This window comes from Bactrocera tryoni, chromosome 4 (genome assembly GCF_016617805.1).
Source record: "Bactrocera tryoni isolate S06 chromosome 4, CSIRO_BtryS06_freeze2, whole genome shotgun sequence".
In the NCBI taxonomy this organism is placed as follows: Eukaryota; Metazoa; Arthropoda; class Insecta; order Diptera; family Tephritidae; genus Bactrocera; species Bactrocera tryoni.
In genome coordinates this window covers 37,953,713-37,980,447 of record NC_052502.1, presented here as the reverse complement: position 1 = coordinate 37,980,447, position 26,735 = coordinate 37,953,713, and the positions used below count along the sequence as shown (strand labels likewise).

General features: G+C 34.5%; 3 protein-coding genes across 19 annotated transcripts in view; all 3 read right to left on the bottom strand.

The window, feature by feature from the left end:
• The window catches only part of LOC120773876, an 84,562-nt gene that overhangs the window by 10,409 nt on the left and 47,418 nt on the right, over window positions 1–26,735 (bottom strand). For 2 of the 5 annotated variants that reach the window (XM_040103031.1, XM_040103035.1), the window contains exons 1-2: window positions 10,594–10,754; window positions 9,377–9,443 (exon numbers count right to left, since the gene is read on the bottom strand). The exons of 1 other annotated variant lie outside the window; for it this stretch is intronic. The gene's annotated coding sequence lies outside the window, so the exon portion shown is untranslated. Of the gene's footprint in view, window positions 1–9,376; window positions 9,444–10,381; window positions 10,481–10,593; window positions 10,755–26,735 lie in introns of those variants that run through there. 2 more of the 5 variants (XM_040103033.1, XM_040103032.1) reach the window with 2 other exon arrangements.
• Window positions 15,405–22,842, bottom strand: LOC120773880. 10 transcript variants are annotated; one of them, XM_040103044.1, is made up of 6 exons: window positions 22,777–22,842; window positions 17,488–17,639; window positions 17,293–17,419; window positions 17,080–17,223; window positions 15,667–17,019; window positions 15,405–15,607 (listed from the first exon to the last, which is right to left on the bottom strand). In XM_040103044.1, exons 2-6 carry the CDS (start codon window positions 17,593–17,595, stop codon window positions 15,465–15,467), a joined length of 1,875 nt encoding a protein of 624 aa, XP_039958978.1. In that variant the 5' UTR covers window positions 17,596–17,639; window positions 22,777–22,842; the 3' UTR covers window positions 15,405–15,464. The 10 variants fall into 10 exon arrangements, with proteins under 10 accessions (XP_039958978.1, XP_039958981.1, XP_039958977.1 ...); XM_040103047.1 differs by lacking the exon at window positions 22,777–22,842 and adding an exon at window positions 22,373–22,695; XM_040103043.1 differs by lacking the exon at window positions 22,777–22,842 and adding an exon at window positions 20,612–20,835.
• Window positions 25,531–26,735, bottom strand: part of LOC120773878 (monocarboxylate transporter 9) — a 38,825-nt gene continuing 37,620 nt past the window's right edge. For 3 of the 4 annotated variants that reach the window (XM_040103037.1, XM_040103036.1, XM_040103038.1), the window contains exon 6: window positions 25,892–26,034. In XM_040103037.1, coding sequence (XP_039958971.1) covers window positions 25,892–26,034 — 143 coding nt within the window. Of the gene's footprint in view, window positions 26,035–26,735 lie in introns of all 4 variants that reach the window. The other variant, XM_040103039.1, reaches the window with a different exon arrangement.

Sequence of the window (26,735 nt, the reverse complement as noted above, 5' to 3'; positions counted from 1 at the left end):
CCGTTATGCGAACAAAACTATATTACTCTCCTTAGCAACATTGTTGCGAGAGTATAAAAATCAAGTGTAAAAGCTGGATTGATTTTAACATAGTTCAAGTAAAGAACTCAATTAACTTATTTGGATGAGGAACTGAACTGGGGGGACATGACAGCTGCGTTTGCAAAAAGAAAACGAATCCGATTTTTATTTAGTCAAAGCAACTTTTGAACAAAAGTGTTTGGAAAGTATGCTCTGATGGATATAAGAAGCATAATCCTTCGATAAATTTAGGTAGGTAGTTAAGTACAGTTGCTGTCTAACGACGCATCTATGCTTTTAGGAAGCCTATTGTTATACTACCGATACTAAAATCCCCTTTCTCTGTTGGCTCCACTCTGAACCCTCCCGTGCTTCTACGAAAGTTCTGAGGGTTTCTTCGAGACGTTATCAAGAAACCTTCGCCGGTAGTTCCGATTATTTTCCTATATAGAGCTTTACACTTGCATAGAAGATCTTTAATAGTCTCCTCCTCTTCTATCTTCTAAAGTTCTTATATCATTCCTCTTAAATTTCAGTCGGCATGTACGGTCCATATTCCATTCAAGCCACGTTAGCCTGCTTGTTGAGCAAGTCAGGCATTGATTCCAGCGAGACTCAGCTATTTTTATGACGTATTTGTCGATTAGACTCTTATTAATATTGTACATATTATTAAATGTTGTATGATCAGCAATATTCGAATACGAATTGGCAAATAAAGATGAAGAAGTAGCCAGAAGCAGTTCCCTCTTTTCCGAAGTCTAATTACAGTGTTGTGCCTTTTCTGCCTAATTTAAGAACGTCGTAATTCCTCCAGAGGTTGTAAGATCTCTGGTGAGAGTACCTTCTGGTCTAAGTACTGCTGAAGAGTTACGAGTCCTTTCTCTATTGCAACCAATTTTAAAATAAGTGTAATCTTCTTGGCCATTGTCCTCAATTTACGTGCCCATAAAAATATCTAAAACAAATAGTTTTATCAAAAATAACAATCTCTAACGGCACGAGCATAACGTGCTACTTATTAAGCATTTGTGTTTATACACAATAATCGTTCATTAAACATATAAAATAAATGAGTAGCAATAAATTGCAATATATTGGAAAGCGTTGGAACAAAACTATTGCGCAAAAACCAGGAATTGCTACTCTCTTTTCGCTTAATTGGACTAAATACATCGATATGCCACACTATGTACATACTCTCCCTGCATTCGTGTGTATCAATATAAAACGATAAGCAAGCTTGTGCAAGTGACCCTGCTGGAAATTAAACTTCTGAAACGAATAGTAAACTTGATAAAATTTAGTGTTTGAGACAAACTTTTTATACAGGGGCTACTTAAGGTACTTTGGATAGCATTTGCGTCAGTCAATTTTTTCGAGTGTTTCCAATAAAGCCGATCTTAACAAGTCAATAGCACTTCGAATATTGGTTTCCAACTAATAAATCATAATATATAGCAGCATAAACCATTGAATTTACCCTCATAAATTGAATTATAAAGAAGACTACTTGCATGTTCTTTTAATACTCTCGCAGCATGCTGCTATAGAATATAATAGTTTCGTTCACCTAACGGTTGTTTCTATCACCCAAAAAAAAATCATAATGACGAGACGAGGTGACTATCTGTCCTGTGTCTGTACGTTTGTCATTGCAAGCGATAATTTAAATAAAAATTGAGATATCTTGATGAAACTTGCTCTTGCGCACTCAGAAGAGGCCAGTAATTTGTTACAGGAGATTACAATAACAAGGGGCAGCTGTTGATAATTTTTTTTTTAAGTGGGCATGGCCCCGCGTCTTAATGGTTTAATATACGTATCTTCCAAACCACTGAAGTCCACCAAATATGCTGGGAAGAAGTCTTTTTTTCGTTTCTTCATACGCTGTGGGAATGGGAAAAATAAAATAGTAACCACGTAATCAATACTAAAAGTTCGATAGCTCTTTCAATAATTGGACCAAAAGCATTAAATTTTGGAAGGAAAGGGCAAAGTATCTAATCTTATGTCCAACAATACAAAAATGGAATGAAATAAGGTTGTAACTTTTCACGATCCCAGACACCAAATATCTGGACCCCAATCCATTTGGCTGGTTTTAGAACTGAAATTTGGAGTGAATAAAATGTTCGGTTATACTCGAACTTAGCCCTTCCTTACTTATTTATATTGCTGATAATATCATACTGGGTGAACCGTTATTCAAGCGAGGTGCTCTATAAAATTGTAGTAAGAAGTAAAATTTTCCTAAATATTAGCGATTTATAAACATCATTGCAGCTTAAAATAGATTTTGCCATACGGAACATCAGTGTGAAGCACATGTGTTTACTTTAATACTTAATTTCACAGTTACGCTAGTAGAATATTTTATACCTCTAAATAAACACCCTCTTTGTGAATTTTCTTTACCAATTAAGATCATTTCACTATGGGCATTTCTACAAGTCTATTTAAGTGAGTATTCATAGCGACACGTACGAAGAGATAAATGTTTGAATTAATGGAAATATTATGTGACGCCCAACAGTTGTGTTTTACTGCTTATTTTATGATGGTTGGAAAAATTTCCGCAAGCTTGATTTGCCGTTATATTGGCACATGTTTTGCTTGCACTCGGTGAATATAATATAGAAAAAAATATTTTCTTAACAGCAAACATACATAATAATAAGTTGAAAACAAATGTAGGCAAGGCCATGCGCACATTTAATTATTATTTTTTTTATTTTATTGAACGAATGTTTCTTGAGGAAAATTATGCTTTATTTATTTTAAACGGTCTCATATACAAATTCGTCACTTGTGTTATTGAAATTGAAACCTTCTGGACATACTAAATGGGTAGTTTCTTCTTATATTTTCATTGTTTTAGAACTTAAAAAACAAAAAGTAATATATTCTTGAATATCCAGAGGCCTGTTATGACTAAACTGAACGACCTTGCGGAATGTTTAAGAAGTTGTATCCACTTGTGAATTCGAAATAAAAGCTTTTTTTGCCATATGTATGTACATATGTATATATCGTCACCTAAAATGCAAAACAACATATCATCAAAGAAATCGAAATTTCCGGGATATGAACGTATTTGTAGGAATTCTTTAAGTGAGGAGGAAAATTTTTGGCCGAACAAATCAATTTGAGATTTTCACCGGATCTTCTTAGTTATACTTGTCAGGTAATAATCACAGATTTTTTACAATTATTTCGACTTTTTAACCACTCTGAAGTCTAATTTTGGTACAGGAAGCACTTTTATGAAAAGCCGTCAAAAATCAAAAGCAGAAAAATCTTCCTTACCGCCTGACTCATTTTTTGGTGGTCCTCTAAGAGATCGACTACAGCAATAATGAAATCCAGAATTTTTCAAAATCAATCGCCATTTATTAAAGAATTTTAAACTCTGTAAGTGTACATTATTTTGATTTAGTTATAAGTAAAATGTCTTTAAAAAACTCGCATAAAACGGGTTTTTATTTTTTAATTTCAAGATCCACCTGAAACCTCTTAAAATTCACTTCCAACCAGCGTTCTGAAGTCGGATCTAGATCAGTTTGTTTCAATACGGGTTCTCGTTTTTGAAACCATAATAAAATACGACAAATAAGTATGTTTTATTCAAATTGCCATCTCTTCTTTTTTTCACAAAACTTGAAAGCCTATTCAGTGCATTGTATACAGGTAGAGAAAATAATAGTTATTAAAACTTTTTTTAAATGCATTACTTCTTTCAAAAATGTTAGAAAGATTCTTATTGTTGCTATAAACGAAAAATAAAAATTTAACAAAAAAATCACTGTCCATTTCATCTCCTTCAAAGTAATCCCCTCCCGCTACAATACACTTATGCCAACGAATTTTGCAGTCATCATAGCACTTGGAAAAATCCTCCGTCGTGATGACCATCAGAGCCTTCTTCGATTCAGCTTTTATATTCTCACTTGAGTCAAAACGGTGTCCTCAAAGTGGTCATGTGAATTTGCTGATTAGACAGAAGTTACACGAAGGCAAATCAGGCGAATGCTGTGGTTGCGGCACGATATTAGTTGAAAATGTGGCGAAATCATCACGAATAACCAATGCAGTGAGATGGTGCATTATCGCACTTCTTTGTTCAATGAATTCAGACATAGTAAAAATCGAAGTATTCCCTTTTAGAGCTTCACAAAACGACGCGTATCTCAAATACTAATAAATATTTTGACGTGAAAATTACCGATTCGAAAAACACGCGAAGTATAAATTTTTCAATTTGATCACAGTAGTATACATGGAACAAATCGGGCACAATTCATGAAAGTGTAACGTTAAAGGGTAAATTAGCCGTTTGCTCAAAGCATTATTTTTGGACGTTGTGCTGTTAGAACGAAGAAGTCACTAACAGAACCGATCACATGCCGCACCAAACGTCGCTCCCAGGGCAGAATTTCAACAATATTGATTTTTTGCTGAGAAATTAAGATGGTACAGCAAAAAATTGAAGTGCGCGAAACAGCATTAAGCTTAATTAAACTAAAAAAATTTAAGAAAAGTATTTTCGAATTAATACATATTATCATTTGACCGATACACGAAGCTTTCTCAAGGCAAACCGCAACGCACATCGTCGACTATAGTCGTTCGAATTCTTTACACAGTCCACCCGACGGTATGCCAGTACTTCAACCAGATAATATAAATTTTATTACACACTAATCAAATAGTAGAGCATTCATTATCTTAAGTTGCCAAGCAGTTGCGGACCCTCAACAACTGACAAGTATCGCAAATTTAATAATCAGATAAATTGTAATACTCTATAAGAGTTTGCAACGAAAGTAGACAGCATTAAGACAAGTTAATGATAGGCATAATGGCTCTGCTAATCTTATCAATTTCATCAATAACTCTGTTGTCTACTGAACGATAAGTGAATCGAATAAATAAGCCACAGGTGTAATATCACTCTAAGTGCGGGCAATTCAGGGATGCGTGTAGGAAAGTGTCAACAATTTCGATCTAGTCATATAAGAGGAACTCTTTCATCACACTTTTGTCACTTTTTAATTAAAAGTTAAATTTTTTCAATGAACTTGTTGTTTTTCGGTGTTAAAGAAGTGTAAAATACAAGCATAAATGAGGAAAATTATCGTACTTTTTGGTAACAATCACGGCTGGGCATAATATAATTAACATTATTATTATTCATTAATTTATTATACTATTAAAAATACTGTTTGACTTACTATATTGAATTATAATTAAACTGCAGAATATAATTTTTATAATTCCAAAGTATAAAAGGCTTAAATATCTAAGAAGACGATATAATTTTAATGTTTTAGAATTAGGGGATTGTTTTGACAGCTCTCAAATACGAATTTAGAAATAAATAACAAGATATTAGTTAGAACTAAATATATTTTTAAATTCTTATCTTAAGTTATTTTTATAAAAGTCGGGATTACATAGGTGATATTAACAAAAGTGGTTTAGACATGTAAACATGGAAAAATATACTCTTGAAAATATTTAAGTCATAATAACTGAGTAGTATGGTTGTGCAATAATCCAGAAAGTTGTTTAGTAATATTTTCTTTTACTAAAATATACAGTACAAGAATATGACAGTTCAAAACGTTTGTTAATCGGCTAATTTAACATTTATTTATTTACTATACTCTGAACAGGGTACATTAAGTTTGTCACGAAGTTTGTAACACTCAGCTAGAAATAGACTGATAAGGACAGCAAACGACGCCATATTTTTCCCGCTGTTTTGACATTTCTCTACCATTTTATCAAGGAAAGATATACGATCCAACAACGAGTCGAAATTAGTAAAATTTGCTACCGAAATTCGAACTCAGTGGCCTCAACTTTAAGAGCGCTAAGTCCAATTTATGGTCGTCATAATCGTCCTGCCCGATCAACACTTGAGCGTCTAGTGAAAAAATTTTAACCCACAGGCACAGTACAAAATGATCTCGTACACTGAGATAAAGAAGTACCCCGTACTGTAGAGAATATTGCTCAATTGAAGAGGATCTAAATCAATCTCTCACACGAATTTTGCGAAAAGATCTTGGCCTACATCCTTACAAGATCAAATTGACGCAAGAACTGAAGCCGCTTGATCACCAAAATCGTCGTATGATCGTGAATTGGGCTGAGCAACATCTTAAAAATTATCCGGATTTTCATCGAAAAATCATCTTCACCGATAAAGCTCATTTCTGGCTGAATGGCTTCGTCAATAAGCAAAATATGCATTATTGGTCAGGCATCAATCCACACGTTCTCCATGAGTCACCATTGCATCCCGAAAAAATTAGGGTTTGGTGTGGTTCATAGGTCAGCGGCGTCATTCGGCCGTACTTCTTCGGTGATGATCAAGACCGACACGTTACTGTGAATGGGAATCACTACCGTCTGGACTTCTGCAAGCTTGCCTGTGGTGACCGTGCAAAATAAAGCGAGTTCCATACATAATTACATTAAATGTACTTTCACAGGAATAAATAACTTCATTGATATCCTAACCCTTTTTTTGTAGCGCTCTTATTGAAAGACTCGTTATAAATACAAATGATCAGCGGTGAGTCAAGGTGAGCCGATTTAGCCATGTCCGTCCGTCTGAAATTTTGCACATGTACTTTTCTCTCTTAGAACTTGCTCATTTGCCAGAATCGCCGATATCAAAAAGCTATAGTATATGGCTGTCATTCAAACTGGCCGAGGAAAATGTATAGAAACATTTTTTATTTGACAAGGAATTTTCCACAGATTGAATTGTTGTCGAAGGCAAAGCTTCAACCTAACCGAAATATTTTGATTAGAACGGACTATTATAGCACATAACTGTCATTTAAACTGACTGATCAAAAGCAATATAAAATTCTTTATAAAAGATCTTTTGAGTGTTGTTTTGACTTGAAGGAACCAGCAAACCGTTGTTTCGTTCCGTTTTCAAATTTAGTTATACCAAACAGTAATAGTTGCTAAAAGAAATGCACCTATACCCCTCGTATTATAGCTTCGGTGCAACTGAAGTTAACTTATTTTGTTTTAATATGTGTATGTGCTGCACAGCAGGCAACTTTTAATCAGTTTTTAGCTAACTAAATATTTTAATTAATACATAAAATGCACTGTAATGTAATGAGCCGTTTTAAAAATATGTATAATAGTAAGTTTTATGTGCAAATGTAGTTTCAAAAAAAAAGATCTGATTACGCATTACTCATTATACTAAGAATTGACCTTTTGATAATAAAAAAAATTAAACCCAATTGCCCAAATATTTTGTTTGTTTGTCTAATCAAACTTTGATTACTCATGACTTTGAATATTGAAACATTTCAGTAAATCAAATAATAGAGTAATTAAACTTAGATTAATAGAAATTTTGATTAATACTTAAGGGGGTCATCCCATGTGATGGCCTGTTTTTTAGGGATTTTTTAGGATTTTTTTTCTACGACCAGTAAAGAGATTAATATTCAAGTTTAATATTATTTATTAATATATATTTCGACAATATAAATATAAATTTTTAACTAAAAATATTGTGTATAACTGGAGTTACAGCGTTCTGAACACCCCCGTCTCGAAAAAATGAGCTTGCACTCCCTCCACGATTCCGACTGATTGGCTTATCTGAACAAAAAAAAAACGGCGTTTTAAACTGTATGCCTAAATGCACGGAATGAACTATTATCAAATGAATATACAAAAAATTGGACTTTTGGTAGACATTTGAAATAAAAGTTGGGATTTTTCCGTTTTTTTTTGTGTTTTTTGCGATAAAAAAATAAAATTTTGCAGATCTTCGATTGATAATAGTTCATTCGATGCGTCTATATGTGTTGAGTATGTCCTATAAATTTCAAGTCATTCGGTCGAGCCGTTTTTGAGATACGATGGAGGACAGTTTGAAAAACACAGTTTTGAGAAAAACGCGTTTAAAGTTTCAAGTCACAATAGGCTCCAACCGTAACTGCCAACTCAGCGCTCCGAACAGCACTTGCTTCTACCTGCTGTATCTTTAAAACGACTTGGAATTTTCAAAAATCCCTTTACTACCGTATTCTAGACATTTTAAGATAGCAATTTATGAAAAAAAAAATTTGATTTTTTGAGCCCATCACATGGGATGACCCCCTTAAACGCACAGCCCTACCGAGTAACAGAATAGAAAAAAAATCATCACTAATTCTGACCGCCCATAAATTTGAACGTCAGACTGCGAGCGCAAACCGAATATCGAAAATATATAATATTTGCGTAGATTGAAATAATTTTATTTTATATTCATGTGAAGTTTGATCTCCATATGTCAATTAGTGTGTGCTTCACAGCTGTTTGTTTATGACGCGATCTGTCTGACGATTTTTACCGTGGAGCAAAATTTAGCAAAGAGTTTGGTTGAAATTTTGTGTTTTGTGGTGCCACGAACATAAGTATTCGAGTGTAAAACTTGTCTCGTGCAAGTCGTCATCTCCCGCTGTTAAAGAAGTTAAAAAACAGTGCTAAAAAATCGTCACAGAGTTAGCAGAGAATCTTAACATTTCTTATGGATCGACTCAACACAATTTGATTAATGTTTTGGGTAAGAAGTGCGACAATGCTAAACTCTTAGGAAAAGGCCTGAATCTTTTGCAAACACAACCTGGGTGAGACGAACATAGCTGAAGAGACATGTGTTTGTAAATATGTAATCGTGCAGCTGTCTACATAACTGTGTCCTTAAGAAAGTGTGTATTTTAATATTTGAATCTGTCGCTCTCTACGTGTTCAGCACATCACGTCGAAGCTATCAAAAAATCTGGCGAATGGCCAAATGAGCCGAAACCAAAATACAAGGCTTATAACAAATTTATGGAGAATTGGTTTAAGCGTTCGCATGGTTGCATTGGCTCAAAAGAAGTCTATTTTGAAGGGATCAATAGATATTTGTATTTAAATATGTAAAACCGTGCTTCTTTTTTGTCATTCCAGGTAAAAATTTATCAGACGGTATATAGCATTACTGAGTTTTCGAAAGGGTGCTTTTTTAAACACCGTTATTGTAAATGGAAAGTATTAGTTGTAAATTTCTAACTTTTTCATTTAATTAATTTTATATTCAATAATTTTAATCCAGTTAAAATGGACCGTTTCGTTTAAAATCGCGAAATACACTTTTTTTACTTTTTCTTCGAATATTTTCTTTCCACATCGGAACGATCAGGACATTGCTACATTATTTTTAAGCATGATTTATCAATTTTCTTGTTGTAGATTTATGTAACTCCACTCTTTTTTTAATAACAAAATTTTTACTTCACTACTAACTAAAAATTTAGAAATATTAAAAATTTCTTACCCTTTCAAAGCAGTGTGAATAAATTTGTTTGAAAAACAACGCAATTATCATTCGCCTAGTTTAAGTGCTGTTGAAAATAAAGAAATTAGTGTCACTAAATTTGATTTTATTGCATTCATTTCCACACCAATTGCATACTATAATCATATAATATTTTTATATATGTACATGTGTATATAAATTGTTATTATGTACATACATACATACATACATATGTATGTGTATCATACATGTACATATAATATAACGCTTGCCACTACGGGATGTTAAAAACGCCAATGCACTTTTTATTGCTAAACACAAATCAAAATTTCATATTTGCACCACAATATTTGCTTTGTTGCTGTTATTTGTTGTTTTCATTTTTTACAACTAACTTTACTACCGGCAATCTATGACGACGGCACTAAGAATACGCGAACTAGTGCTTTGTTGTAACAAGAATTTGGCGAATGCGTTGACAGTCACGAATGCAACTCGCGCTGTGACTGAATGTCTGTGTATATATGTATGTATATTTAAAGTTGGCACAAGTTTTGTTTTTATATTTAGTATAAATGTTTAGTATTAGCGGCAGTGAATCGTTTTTGCAAACACACAAGCACACGCACATGCACCCACGCGCACATGCAAGTGCTGAGATTTGGTTGCACTCGTGTACATACGTATTTATGACGACTGCTGCATTCGGTTGCAGCAATAGTTTCACGTTCAAGTTTTTTCACGTTCTTACAGGTTCAAGTTCAGCAAGGTCAAAGCAGCATTTGTCTGCATGAATGTACACACATACATATGTATATATTTATGTATAAACACAGCTATTTTCACTTTGTCGCTCACTGAGAATTTTCATTCAGCAAGCCAATGTGTGCATATCACCGAAAATCCAATATTTGAATGAAAATTTCATTACGCAAACATTTTGCCACCACACAGATGCCCACTCTTATCACACTTGTGACTGTTTTTTGCTTATTTTTTTTGATTATTTAAATATTCACTAACTTTATTGCCACGCGCCAAGCTGTGTGCCATAAACTAGCACATAAATTAAACACTGTTAATTGCCCCTTCGTTGTTTCTAAATTTTTGCACTGCTTCTCGTTAAAAAATAAATTATGCACATCTGCAAACATATACATAAGTACATATGTATGTACATGCAAGTATGTATAGTATGTTCCTATATTTCTTAACCTCATAACAGAATTTAATACCTCTCGTTTATGCAAATATTACGCTTCACTCAGACCCAACGGCTACTTTGGCTTATCACCGCTCCCCACATTTAGAATAGTTCTTAACCACTAACGGCAATTTGCTACACTTTTTCTTTTATACTTTATTGTTTAAGCTGATTGTGACCGTATCGGCGAAATTCTACTGGCGAACTGTGCAATGGCCGTTTCGTATTCTAACATTTTGCCCTAACTTGTTAACAGCGAGACAAGAATTTGTGAGAATTTCACAATGAAAGAAGAGAGTTGCTAACGGATGTGGCTTTTCGGACGCTATTTTGTCGTGGAAACAAACTCGAATGTTTGTGTACATACATACATATGTATATTTGTATGTATGTATGTGAGTCGTAGACCAAACGAATTGACAATCGTGCCGTCGCTCAGCAGACTTTCGAAGAGCATTTATAGCAGCGCATCGAAAGCTTTCGTTGTCCACATTCGAATGGACATGTACATATGTAAGTACATATGCCTTTTTTTACCTCTCGAGATTTTTCAATCTTTGTTACCACTGAGCTTAGTGCTGTTTCTTTGGATTTTCCTTTAGGATAAGGATACTACGAACTGCCAGTTTTTCTGGGCTTAATTTGTTTCTTACGTGTATTTCAATTAGTATTTCCAACGTTTTTAAGACCCATGAATAAAGACTAATTGGTCTAAAATCTTTTAGATTTGTATATTTAGATATATACTTGTATATATGTATGCATATTACGTTGACTTTTCTCTACAATGAAGAGACATAGTTTGATTGCACCACCCCTTTAACCAGACTTACTAACCAGAGTCGACCACTTTGTTTACGACAGTATTTCTTATGCTTAAGATAGCCGGAAAAATTAAAAGCAGCAAAGCTCCTGGATTAATTGGCATTCCAAACTGCAGGAAAATGTACAATGCGTGCTTAAAAGAAGGAATATTTCCCGACCCATGGTAATTGAGTCGGAAATAAACCGTCGAGTCCCTGCGATTTGAAGGGCTTGAAACGGCTTATCACTCAATATATGTAGGTATATGAAGAGGTCATGCAAGGACGCTTCAAAGATCTCCAATGAATTGTTTCCCAATACTTATTATATCTCTCATCGATTCCTAAAGAGAATTGGCTTGGTTTTTGAAATTTGTAGTCGACTCAATCGGCAAGTATATATCACAGTTAACGAAATTATTCTATATTTACCGAATTAAGAGAAGACACACACCGATTCAATATGACAGAATAAATTTGAAAATTTCATCAGAATTTTTTAAATTAACCAAATCATTGTTAATTAAACGAAAATAGATGATTGATTTATTTAATTGAACCAAAAGTGTGCAATTTTTGAAATGCATTTGAGCATACCGTCCCCTAAAATGCAAAATAACGTATCATCAAAAAAATCTAAATTGAGTTTTTTATTGCTTATGATTCACTATAACATATAACATACATATGTATACATATGTCTGTAGCATAAATTTTTTAATTTCCGCTGTCAGATATAGCCAATATAAAACCATTTTTTAACCAAAACTCAAATTTTGTTTCAATATGAGAAATCGATTATTGAGTAGACCATTGGCGGAAATTAATCTAGTATTGGAATTCGGATAGGGTATTGAAAGCAAAAAATATATATTCTAAAATCAAACTGATAAATAAAGTATGAAAAGTTAACACATTTTCAAAATCTTACTGCAGATTTTAATACTGCTCGTTTGCCAATATAATTTGTTGTTTATTTATTTAAATACATGAATAAAGTCTGGAAGTCTGAAAGAGTGAAATTTAATTTTTCTATCTTACCTTCAGACCGGCCTAACTATTGAACAAATAACAACTAGGTTGGATCACCTAAATTAACCGATTTAGAATATATCACTTAAAACGTAGTACGTCATCGCTAAAAAAACTAAACTTCTACCTGTTAAAGATTTCAAAGACTGCTTACTAAGAGATGCTGAAAATGCCATAAACGAGCTAAAATGCCAGTGACAATAAAATGTTGATTTATATGAAAGTGAATACTATGTGAAATACGTTAGAATTTTTTGCCTACCACAGGAAAAAACGTTTACAAGTAAGTTAAGTGCAAATGTAGTTAAAATATAAATTTATCTTTATGTTAACCCTGTTACTCGAATACAAAATAGAGCCGAGAAAACGAAAACTCATTTGAGCGTAATTTCAGAAGTTTCATAAATTGACGCATGCGCACTAGCAGCATTTCTTGCCGGTAAAAAATAAACAAAACAACATATTTTTGCAATTATTCCGTTAAAAGAGCTTTTCCCCCGGACTTGTTGAATACACATTTCAATATATAGGTATATATATACATATACACATATATATTTACTTATACTAGTATATAGTTTTTCACGATTTAATGCTATACTCTCTTTCTCTTAACTCTTAAGAATCAAGCATATGGTTGCTACCTTTCTTGGCTTTTAAAATTATTATAATATATGTAATTCTTAAATTCTGGTCAGTAAATTATAATAAAATATATAAGTTGCCATTGCGAGAACATTTCTACACACATTTTTTCTATTCAGAAACCTTTTATCGCTTTTTCAAATATTTATTATTTCTTTCCTTCCCTATATTCTATATACATATTTATTTATTGAATCTGACCTCTCAAAAGGATGCACGAATATTAAGAATATTGCTTTAAATTCTGGGCCATTTAGCATAAAGCAATTTGGAAGCAGTTCTGAATGTCTATCTAGAGCCATAATGAATGTAAACAGATCGAAGGTAAATATCTCAGGCTAATATTGCGTTTACTTCAATCTACCTTATGGGGGTATTTACTCTAGAATTTTAAAAAATTCGATTTTTATTTTCATATATTTAAAGTTTAGACCCTTAAGAACATATCCTCCTAAGGATTTTTAAAAATTAAAATTATATTAAGAGCTACAGTTACTTTAGTGACGCAGTACCTAGCCCGGTTCGGCCGTATCGAATTTTTTAAACGCGTTTTTCTCGAAACTACTTTTTTCCACACGGTACCGGCATTATCTCAAGTTCTATACAACCGGTTTACTTGAAATTTTGTGTGAGCCTTCGTTATATAATCCTTTATCGTTCCTACCAGCATCGTGTCAAAATTTTTGTTTTTAATATTTTAAAAAAATTCAGGAATTTCAAAAAAAACACGTAAAAAATGATTTTTATTTTCAGGCAGTCGCCATTTTTCAAAAATTTTTTTTCGTGTTCCTGATTAAGAATTTCTTTTGATTTTTTTTTTCAGACCACCAGGAGAGTCACCAGGATGCGCCAGTTTTTTTACACCTGTCTCTCTTCACCACTTTTTTCAAGGCGCTTCTGGAGATTTACCGTCAGAGGCTTATTTATTAATATTTTTCATTGAATATTTTTTCTAATATACCTCAAAAGTTGTGCTAAAATATGTCATTAAATTTAATCAAATTATACCACTCATGTCGCCGCAAAAAAAAAACACAAATATATCCTTTTTTTGCCTTTAAAACCCTTTTCGGCAAAATCAATTTATTTTATTCGAAATAGTCTTCTTCTGCTTCAATACGGCTTTTTGCACGGTCCAAAAGCATGTCGAACAAGTGTTTTAAGTAGCTTGTTGGCCGGAATGGCCGCCAGTGTGCCGGTGTAAGCCTTTTGAATGGCCTCTACGTCTGCATAACGCTTTCCTTTCATGGGCAAATGCATTTGTTCGAAAAGGAAGAAGTCGCACGGTGCCATATCAGGTAAATACGGTGAGTGGTTGATGGTTAAAATGTGAGTTTTGGTCAAATAACACTGGCCTACAAAAAAAAAATGTTTGGTTTGGTGCAGCTCTGTGCGCATCAGTAGTCGGTATAGTAGGTAGGATGAACCACATTCCCGCTACTAGATGTTTTTTCTTCTTTCTTATGAACAAGAGCTGATATGGAAAATGTGACTTGTTTTCTCGTATCAACTCACAAAATACATCCAAAATCAGGTATAAAATCTTAGGCACCAAAATGAGTGTAGGCCAGTGTAATCGGTCACAAGCGTCGATCGATGAGACGGTTTTGGTCGTCTGTCAATTTTTGCGGAACAAACCGTGCACACACCTTTCGTAAGCCCAAATTTTCGGTCAAAATGCGATAATTCGATGTTTTCGAGATGTTCAATTTCATTTCCATGAATTTCAATGATGATTTCGGCTGATTTTTGATGAATTCACGTACAGTTTCGATGGAATTTCCGGTGATCACGGATTTTGATTGGCCCACATGTTGATCGTCATTTATGTCCTTACGACCACTTTGAAAACGTTGAAACCACTTGTGCACTCTGCTCTTTGTTCGAAGCTCATTTTTGCACAAACAACACAAGCAAATTGACACTTAAAACGCAATAACTTCACTTCCAATCGATAAAATGTCATGTAATTCTCACTGGACAATCGATAAAGATAACAGTCTACATATAGATGGGCGCTAGATTCAAAAAGTCCTGTTTACTTTGGAGATCACCTTGTGGAAGCTTTTTTATTCCCAAAAAATCGGCTTTTTTAGGCTGTCACACTAGGTCTACCCTTAACTTTATTAAAATATATCTCATATTGACCAATATAAACAGAATAAACTTAACGTGAAGACCGAAATCCACTATGTTGTAGTACTGGAGTTAGAGGAAGTCTAGGCCAATTTTATATAATTGATAAGTATAGTACACCGCGTCTAATTGTTGGGAAAGCAGATCAATGTAGGTACATACATACATATATGCAGTTTACAGACCCAAAAAACAAACAAACTAAAGAAGCAAGAATAAATACTAATTTTAGAAACTATTTATATTTATTTACAGCCAAAATAATTTTCTTCTTAATATTAAAGTCCTAGCTTTCTGTTTGAGTTTTCGCCTTTTTCCCTAACATGCGACGCACCAGATACTCCAATAGCCAGAAGAGCAACGCAAGCGAGGTTAGTAAATTAAGGAAATGAATTGTCATTGTGTAACTGCTGGCATCGGTGATGACACCTAAAAGATATAACGTTAATATAATAAACCAAAGTAGTTACCGAAATAATTATACTCACCTAAAATTGGCCCAACCGCAAGTGTAAATAGAGTATTACAGACCAGCTGTAGACCAGATGCCGCTGGCAAACGCTTCAAAGGCACATATGAGGGTATAATAAGAGATGAAAATATAGTACGGAAACCTCTACCGAAGCCGATGAGTACAAAGAGGGCCAATGTAATACGGTAGGAGTCGGTTAACGTAATCAATAGACGTCCGAGAGAGATGGCAATAATGCCAAACGCAAATAATACTTGATTACTCAAGTTCTTTGCTCTTTCCAGCACAATTGGTGCTAGGAAGCGCACGCAGATATCCATGCCACCCTGCATGGACATAGCGGTGGAGATTTGTTCATTACTATAACCGTATTGATCTAAAATGAAGGGTATCAAAATAGAGAAGTTTATCTCGGCAAACATCATCACTGTCATGCCCATAACTAAATTGACAAAAGTGAAATCTTTTAAAAGATCCAAGTCAAAGAATTTCACCAGCTTCTGTTTGAAAGTCAATTTGTGTTCCGTGTGAATGTCTAATTTCGGGTTTAAAAGCTCGATCTTCTCTTGGTTTGCTGCTAATATTATTGGCGGACTTTTCAGTTCACCGCTGTTGTGGTCTCCCAATAATGCTCTCTCTCTTTCTTCAGCGCAGGTGCAGCGGAATTCTGTTGGAAAATTCTCTTTTAGGGCATGATTTACTTCAGCACTGCTATTTTCTTTCGCTTCCTGGTCTTTAATGTCTTCATCATTATCCTCTTCCGCCTCAGCAATTGGTGCTTTTTGAGTTGACTGTTTCTCAAGCTTAGTATATGGCAAGTTCACTGTTTCGCGCTCATCGTTTGCACGTGATAACAATGGCTGCTCGGGTTCACGAAGCTCACGGCTCGATTTAGCCAAGTCATGGTCGTCAAAATCGAATTGTGTTGCGGCCACACTGGGGCTAGTACGTTTCATGTATTGACAATACTTGCATTCAGGCTCTATTTCCAGCTGTGTTGTAGATTTCTTGCATTCCGACTCGACTTGAAGCTGCATTGTGGTTGAAGGTATCGCAGTATTTAAACTATCGGCTAAGACAGGCTTTTGTAGTAGCTTCAACTCACGTTCGAGCGGCGCTTTGGAAGTATGCCATAATACTGGTTGCAGTGTCAAAGCACAGAGAAACACATTTAGAGAAATTCCAGCATAAATTAGAATGGTACCCGGACTTCCATAGTAGATTAGTATTAGTGAGGTGAAGTGTGGAAATATAATGGGTCCTAAGCCGGTAATGGTCCACATAAAGCCGAATGCACGACGTCGCCGATTTTTGAAGTACGTATTCACGGCCAACGATAAAGCGGCCACGTTGAGACCCTGACCGATGCCTATCTCGAGGTAACGAAAGCAAATAAAATCGAAAAAAAAACTTTTCCGTAAGTACTTACCATATATGACCGATACGCAAAGCACATACTGCCAAAATGTGGTACAAGCAGCTGATAATAAAATACCACTAAATATCAAAATGCTGCCGACAATGGCAACCTGCCGGAATGTAAATCGTCGAAACATGGCACCATTTACAATGCCTAAGCATCATAAAAAATTATAAGGTGTTTAATAGATTCTGGTATACTACATTGATATTTTATATTTACCAACTAAGGATGCTAAACTCAACATGATATTCGCGATGGTGGTGGTCTCTTTGGCAGAGAATCCCAAGTTAAACATGCGTTGTCGATAAATCATGCCGTATTGTTGTAGTGGTGGATACATGGCCAGCTAGAGAGAAAAACTTTCATTCAATTTTAGGTAAACAGTTACCGAGCAATTCAATTACAGTGATTTACATTACTTAGACCGGCAGCTATGCAGACGACCCAACCCCAGCCGCCATCGGGCGCCACAAAATCGGGACCCAAATCACTTTTATCACGTCGCTTGTGTTTCTTTGGCATTGTGGACGATTATCTCTCTTTAAGATCTAACTAAATTTCTGGAACTAGAAAAAAATATTTTGCAAACAAAAAAAGTTTTAGAGCTTTCGGAAATTCTCATCTTCTTAACACAAGTTTGTTGTCCAGATTTTTTTTATGATTACACTGATTAATCATGAATAATGTATGTAGGTATTTGTACATAGATGTTTTTTGCTGATAACAAAGTTATATCAAGCTTGGAAATTTGAAAATAAACTCGGTTGATAAATAGAAAAATCCTGCTGACCACCAGAACTTTCTGAACATTAACTACGGGAACAAGGGATTCCAAATTTTTTTAAAATATAAATGGCCAAGTATGGAAGTACCTCCGGAAGTTAAGTGAGTGGGGTGCAGTTGCTGGAAACGAGGATTTTCGCGGATGGATCGAAGCTAAAGGGGAAGGTTTGAGAGAGAGTCTGCTGTCAGGAGCTCTGAATCAGCTCTTGTTTCAGACCACTGTAGTCCGTTCAAACAGAAGTCATCAAGGTGGCAGGAGATGCATTTGTCCGAAGTGTGGCTTCTTTTAGGTAAGTATGCACCCACTCAGATAGCAGAAGGCCTTGAGCTCGCTAACAGTGAGTTTAAAGGAATGTATGACTACATTAGCCGTGGGGTTACGAAAGTGTGCTGACCCAGAGTGGAACGTAAAATGTTCATTGAATTGTTAGATTTCATCAAGGCTTGCATCTATGCAATGATAGGTGTCCTAATTTTAATGATTTTAAAGGACGCACCTTTTGAAAATTGTAATAAGGAAGGTAAGGTGGGAAACACCTAGACTCTTTCTCCTCTACTGGCTATCGCCATTACAAAGTTAAAACTTCTTGGTTGCCATACTTTCTACGAACCCGTCGAATCTGCTTGCAGGCTCTAGTCGTTTTGTAGATAAGCCACGGTCTTTTTAATCCATACCTAGAACTATCCATACTTAGTATTAGTTACGCTAAGTTTTTTTAATAAAAAGTTCTCGCTAATTTTTTTAATAAAAGTTAAATTGATTGTAAGGAAAAGGTTACAAATGAATTATTCGAAGTATTGCCCATCGCGAAACACAACTTTTCTCCATCTTTTTGGCAAAATTCGAATGCCATTACGATAAAACTATTCATCTTCTGATGCTATCCAAGAATCGAGCCATTTTTCGATATCGCCTTTTGAGTGGAACTGCTTTTGAGCGGACCATGTGCTATCGAACGGAATTAATAATAAAAAATTAACGGTACGATATCTGCGGAATATAGCGGGTGAGATAGGACTTCCCATTTAAGCGTTTCCAGGTAGGCTTTCACGGTTTTGGCAACGTGAGGCCAAGCGTTATCATGCAGGAGAATTCCTTCTTCGTGCCTCTCTTGAGGTACTGAATCATTCCCAGGGATGTAGTTGCTTTTATATGGCTTGGCGGCAGGTGACTCCTAACGTTGAAGCAAGTTTTTCTTGCGTTTGACACGCATTTTTATCGAGCAACGTCACCAATTTACCATCTTCGAAGGTGTTTGGCCTTCCTTCGCACGGACGGTCATTGAATTCGAAAGTGCCGTCTTTGAAGCGATGAAACCAACCACGGCATGTTGTTTCACATGGGGCAGCAACTCCGTAAACTTTTTTGAGTACCTAATGTGCCTCAGCCGCCGATTTCTTTGAGTCAAAGAAGCAAATCAACGCTTCGCGCAAATCACGATTATTTGGCAAAAAATCGGACATATTCGCACAACCAAAAGTAGTTTCTTTTTAATATGTCTTGGTTGAGTTTATCGCGATCAAAATCGATCACCACTAACTGCTGAAGCCATACAATTGACAAATAGCGGAAGCTTAGTTGCGCACCTCATCGTTCTGCGCATCAAAACGAACAGGCGTTTCTAGCTGCTCAAGTAGTATTATTCGTGTCCTCACGAGAAATCCGCCTATTAAAAAAATCGCGAAAAAGCGAGTTTTTTCTGATTTGTAAGTGTATGTATGTATATAACCTAAAAAAAAATCTCAATAATAAACGGTCTTGTTTTTGTTTCCGAAATAAGGGAGTCAACTTTCATTTGACCATGTTCGAAACAAAACATTTTTATATGACATCGGGACGTCACTAAAGTAAACGAATGTGTATGCTCAAAAATATTTTATATTATTTTATAAGTAATTAAACATCTTTATCTACTCTTATCATGTCATTTGCTGTATGCTCTACATATCTACAAGCTTAGATGATTATATGCCTTGCTATCAGCGCTGAAATCTTCGATATAGTTTGGCACACAAAAGTGCAGACGCAAAATAACACATATGCATTTACATATTTATGTACTATATACTTATATTTCAATACATAACTGTTAATTGCAATTTGGACATTATAGAGATTACATTGCATTACCTTTAAAATACCTACAGTCTAGTGAGTTTATATTACCTTCATCTGCTTTGAATTCTATCATGGAAAGGACGTTGGAGTTATTCTTTGAAGTTGATTTTCTATTTATTTTGTGCTAAATTATATATATTATAAATACTTAAAAGTTGTTGTTCATTACGATGTAGCGAAAGTCAATGGCTTTTTGTGAATTTTTGGAAAATATATCAAGGCGGTAATTTTTACGATTATTAGGCGATATTACTATTTTTGTTACTATAATTAATTATAATTACATACATATTATAAATGACTACAATTATTTTCATTATTACGCTGTTCTACAGCAAATTAATTTTAATTTGTTGAATATTGCTCTTTCAAAACACTATTACATATATACCATACATATGTACATATATCCTTTCCATGGTGGAATACAAAGCAGGTGAAGTCAATATTAACTCACCAGACAGTAGACTGTTGTAGTACTGTGGTGTACGTGGAATTCGTTTGAATTGAAGCAGGAAGAGGGAAGAACAAATGTCGGATATATGTACATACCTATGTATGTATATCACATGTGAAGTAATCGTATTTGAAATTGTAAGCAAAGTAATTGAAATGTTATTATGTCAAAATGCACACCTCCGTTAATACCGACTTCACTTGCATATACCTCCACCGTTGTATTTCAAACATGCACTTACGTATGTTGATTTGACTAGTTAGATTTTTATGTGGTGAAAATATAAAAATATTTAACCGAAATTTTTTTTATAAATTTCATTAAAGTATGTACTTATGCACAAAGTAAGAGAGACAAGTTAGAAGAGAATGCGTTTAATGCGAGCAACGATCAGAGCACAACTGGCAATAGATAAGTCATCTATAATGTAAATTAGCTAATTCGAAATTATTGAACAGCTTTTAAACTATTCAACAATTTTTTTTTAATTTTTTACATTTTTTTTAAATTTAATATTTTTATAGCCAAAATGCCGTTGAAAATCATCATATACAAGCATAGCAATAAAAGAAGAAGAAGTTTAGTTTTAAAAACTTTATTAAAAAATTTGATAGTTGAAAATAAAAAATTTTAAGGGTTTACAAGAGGTTACGGGTTTCTTAGTAATAGTTTCGGAGCTACAATTTTGAGAACTTGTGCGCTCGATGCTAGGCTAAGTGCGCCGTCTTTAAAATACTGTTTTTATCCGAGGAAACCCATGTCAAGCAAGGGTTATATTAAAAATTAAAAAAATTGCTAATAAATACTAAATTATGCATAGCTCCATGGCAAATTCTTTGTTAAAAATAAAAAGTATCGAATAAAATACAAAATTCTATTAGCAAATGACGTAATATTGTGTTACAAAGTGTAGTGGGAGAACTCTATATACATATATGTGATTCTAAATTCATACTCTCGTTAGAGTTGCCAGACTTTTTATTACTTCACCCACTTCTATTAATGATTGCAAGACTTTTGTAAATAAATAAAAATTTTTCTATTAAAAAAGTACATACAAGGACTCGTGTTTCGACAAGTCAACTGCTTTTTGGAGAGAAAATAAGGGGTGCAAAATTTCAGATCGATATTTTCAAAACTGAGGGACTAGTTAGCGTGTATGTGTATATACGATATATGTATATACGAACATAGCTAACTCAACTTGATCCTAACCTGTACTGTATAGGGTCTTCTTCTGACTGTTATAAACTTCATAGCAAACGTTAAACCCCGTTCGGGTTATAAAAAATTGGCAACAAAATAGTTAGTTTTTATCTTTGAAAGGGGAAATGGTATGAAATTTCCTTACTTGTGTGAATGATGACATTGTATATAATCTCAAAATTATTAAAAAAAATGTATTCAAGTTTAAGCTTTTATAAAAAATCCATGTCAGCACAAATAATAAATAAATATCCTCAGACAACTTAGTTCGAAATGAATTCTATCCTTCCACATATTAAGATAGGAACTTAAAAAAAATTGTTCAGAAATATATGAAAATATTTTTTTTGGTTACAATCTGGCAACGCCGAAAAAATGTAATGAAAGAGAGCTTTTTCGCGGTCACGTTTGTTTACATTGCAAAAATACAAACAAATGCTTCAGAAATAAGTAAGAAAGTATCAAGTTCGAGTGAGACCGACGTGTAAGAATGAAATGAGTAGAAAAATTCTGATGAGCTAGCAAAAATGTATAGTATAACAAAAATGTACGAAAGATAGCAACTTTTGAAACGAAACGATTGTCTGCAGGCAAAAGGACGAAAATAATTATGTGGCTGGATGGAGGTTAGAGAAAGGCAATGACCGATTTCCACAATTTTTCGCTAAAATAAATTATATATCCGTAAATCTGTTGTATGCTGCTCATTCAATGCTGAGATATGGGATTTTTACCTAATATGATGAAATGCTAAAAAGATAATGTAAGATTTGTCGATATAGCTTTTCCATGGTTTTAAAATACAGCATTTCGCCTTTATTGTAGTCTTCAGTATCAAATTCAAGTTCTTTTGCTTCAAAGTCCTACAACGCTGGCACAAGCAGACGGACAGATGAATGTACATATATCTGGAATCAATTCTTCACGTCTCCCTGATTGCTTTGATATATATAACTCTATGTCTATCTCGCTCAGTTTTCGGTGTTTAAACATCCATTCGGTGAACAAAGCAATTTTACTCTGGACAGCAGTTTTGTGTTGTGTTTCCCATCGCTCTCCCACTGAATAACGCACCAATATACTTATATTATATTGTATTTTCCAATGCACTTGACTTTAATCATTCGCCAATACTCACACGTTCGAAAGCACCGTTCCGCTTGTCACTCGCAATAATACTGAGATTCCAGCTTGCAATTTGCGACTATGCAGCCGAAAGGCGAGAACATTGCATTTATGCGGTCGCAATCACATTGTTTACTGTTCGAAATATACACAAAAACATATGAGTGATGACGTAGTTTGGCGAAGCTCCCGGAGAGAGTTGCCATGTGAGTGTTTTATCAAAATATATATTTTTGTTTTTGTAGAGACTTTTTCTATTCAACTTAGATATACATTGGCCACTGTTTCGGGAAAGGTAAGTTGTCAAGTACTTAGAGACGATTAAAAGCATTTGCAAGAGATACGAGACTTTTTTGAATATTACAACTACTACTATTTAATTACAATAATTGATAAAAGTATTTGATAACCAATAAGCAAGCGAGAGTATCATGATGACTCATACCCAATTGTTGACTATGATCGATGGGTGGAATGATGAAATTTTGGTGTATTCTTAGGAAAGCCAGAAATGATGGTATTAAGATTTGTAGTCCTTAGAGTGAGAAGGTTAGCGCAATATTATATTTAAATTCGGACGAGCTGATTTTTTGATGTTACGATAAGTAAACATGGAAAGTGGCAAGCGAAAGAAGTAAGCTTAAGCTAATTAGAATGGATTTTACTAAAAAAGGAAATATATTTTTTTGGACTATGCTCACAACAATGTTTTTACATGGTTTAAGATAGTATTAAAGGGTTAAGTTTGCCCCTTGCTCTGAAAGCCTACAAAATATAGAGTTTAGGAAATTTATGAAAAACAATTACTGTATCCATCGTTTTGAAGGCTACATTCATAAACATGTTAAGAGTAAACAGTAAAAAGTATTTTGAAAAAAAAAAGATTTAATTTTCCTCGAAGGCGCCAAAAAATGCATGCACTGCTGCAATTATTCCGGCTCACTCCGTAGATAAAACGTCTAAAAATTCTCTCTAGAAGATATTGTACAATGTTTCATGGTTTAAAAAAATCAAAAAAATGTCTAAATTTAGATGTTTTGAAAAAAAAGTTAAATTTTACTTAAAATTTTGTTGGTTTTGGTCTGCCAAAATTCAATTTTTGATAATGTAGATCAAAAACAGATATGTAATTATATGGAGAACTATAAAGCTACATATGGAAAGTTTGATTATGGTCGGATATTAGTCCCTGAATAGGCTTCCTAATCAGAAGTAAAAGTTTCTTTTAAAAAAGAAAAAAGTAAGGAAGGGCTAAGTTCGGGTGTAACTAAACATTTTATACTCTTGCAACTTGCAAGGATCACAGCCATCTAAATATCTTTAGATGTTCGCAATATTGGAAAAAGTAGCGAAAGAAGTGAAACCTCATTGTTCGACAAAATCGTGAATGGATTACAATTGAAGCGAAAATTATACTAAACCAATCTCAAGCGATCTTATCTATTTTAGCCAATTTCGCACACTATTACCATGCCACATTCTAATTAAATGATATCTGGGTTTCATTAAGGTACCTCAGGTACCATAACCAATCTACATATATGAAGTAAGTCAAGTTTTCACCCGATTTTGTCAATTTTAGGCACAAAGGTACACTGTTACTAGTAAGGTATGCTCTCTCACTTTTATTGAGATAACGTACATATTGACCAATATAAGCGGTATAAAGTTATCCGGAAGCTCGAAAATATTTATATTAAGTAAATAGGAAGCATTGACCTCATTCAATAAATTTTTCATATTCAGACATACTATTATCAGGAAAAAATTCTCTCCAAATATCAATTACACTTATCTTACTTACATATATACGCACATATTATAAAAACTCCTACTGACAGTGGGAAAATAGATGAAATCGGATGATAACCCCGCTCACTCCCCATATAACAGTACTGTTAAAAACTACTAAGAGCATTAAATTTTACCCCCAAGACGGTATGATAGGGCTTTGGTGGAACCTTTTTCATTTTTAGGTGAAAAAACTTAAATCGAGACAGACATTCATTCCCACGTTTTTAAATTCTACTTGATTTTTTCACTTTCCTATGTAAAAATCAAGAATCAACCAAAACTGTTCAAGCCTCTGAATACCGAATAATTCAGAGTCTATAATGGACTTTTTACCCAGATAATCCTTTTCTGATAGTAATAGGTTTGTGTGCTACAAATTGGTTGAATCGGGTTAATACCTTCTTAAGCCCCCATACATCTAACATAAATATTTTGGAACTTCCGGATGACTTAATCGGGTGAAAACTCGCTTTTTACCCTTAATAACTAACAAGCCTTATGTAGCTGAAAGTATTACCTTGGCTTTAATGCCTGCAAGTTGCAAGACTAAGAAATGTTCGATTATAACTGAACATAGCCCTTCCTTACTTGTTAAATATAATACTATAGTAAAGCTTTATCTGGTCCCTTAGTTTTTGAGATATCAAATTTTGCACATGTCCTTTTCTTCCCAGAGAGGAGCTCATTTGTCGGAATCGTCGATATCAGATCACTATAGCATATTCATATCTGCCTTACAAATTGATTGACCAAAATCTAGATAAATATCTTCAAAAAAAAGTTCGTTTTTGCTTATAAAGTATCTAGAATCTGGCTAGAACAATCTTGCAAAATACTTTTCGTGGGATGTAAGCCCCGGGCAAGGGCGCTTTCAGAAAAATGTCAAAAATGTGAATTATGGAAAAATATTTTATTTTCATTACATACTTATCAATATATATATATGCACTTAAATTAGAAAAAAAAACATTCATTGATTACAAGATTTTTAAAAGCATTTATTTTCTTATCTCTCGGTACTACTAGTGTTTAAAAGCTAAGCGTACTCTAAGTAATAAAACCTTAATTGACTTAACTAATGAAAGTGTAGAAATGTAAGTAGCGGGACTTTCACTAAAAACTAGTTTTTTTGGATATGTATATTATAGAAAGTAGTAGAATATGTGTGATTAAGAATTAAACTAAATGCACAAACACATACAATCACATGCTTAAGTATATACACTCAACCGAACGTCGTACTTTAAGCAAATAAACTTACTGGGCGTTGATTCAACATATTTTCAAAAATAAAAACAAAACGAAAAGCAATCACAATTTTGAAACCACAACATTCAACCTTCCATTGTAGTTTTGGCCTTCTTGCCGAGCATGCGCCGCACAACCGACTCCAAGACCCAGAGCAGTAAAGCTAAAACGGTTAGCAAATTGAGTACGTGTATGGTGGTTGTGTAACTGGTCGCATCTGTAATTACGCCTGGAAAGAGATAAGTCAAATATTGCGTTTAATAAGATGTGATGTGGAACAAAGAAGGGACATGTGTAAAAGTTCACGCAAGTCGGGAAAGTTCTATAATCGCCGTTCAGTCAGAAACGAATATTTTACATATGGCTCAAGCAGCTCACGACTTCTGGTCTAAGACTAAGTATCTTTTGAGTAGCCAAAAAACGTCAGTTTGAAAGCCGAGCTGTGCGCTGGCTTTGGGACTAGGCACGTAAAAGACGCCGCCATTTAACAGTCAAAAACAGCCTCCCATTTGACGACGACCATGGCAAACGCATTAAGGATTACGATTTAAGGGCATGCACCTAGAATGCCCGGTATCTTAATTGGGAAGGTGCCGCTGCCCAGCTGGTTGATGTCCTCGTTAGAGTAAAGGCTGACATTACCGCCGTCTAAGAAATACCATGGACGGGACAAATATTGAGGGGAGTAGGTCCTTGTGGCATTTACTACAGTGGCAAATTCGTGATGGGAGAAAGACTCCGTCGCCGAGTATTGTCTTTCACTGCAGTTAATGAACGTCTAGACACAATCCGCCTGAAAGCGAAGTTCTTCAGCATCCTTCTATGAGCGCTTGGAGCGCACCTATGAGATCTGCCCCCGCCACGATGTCAAAGTCGTGCTTGGGGACTCCGAATGCCACCAACCAGATCGATCAGGTTGTATTAGACGGA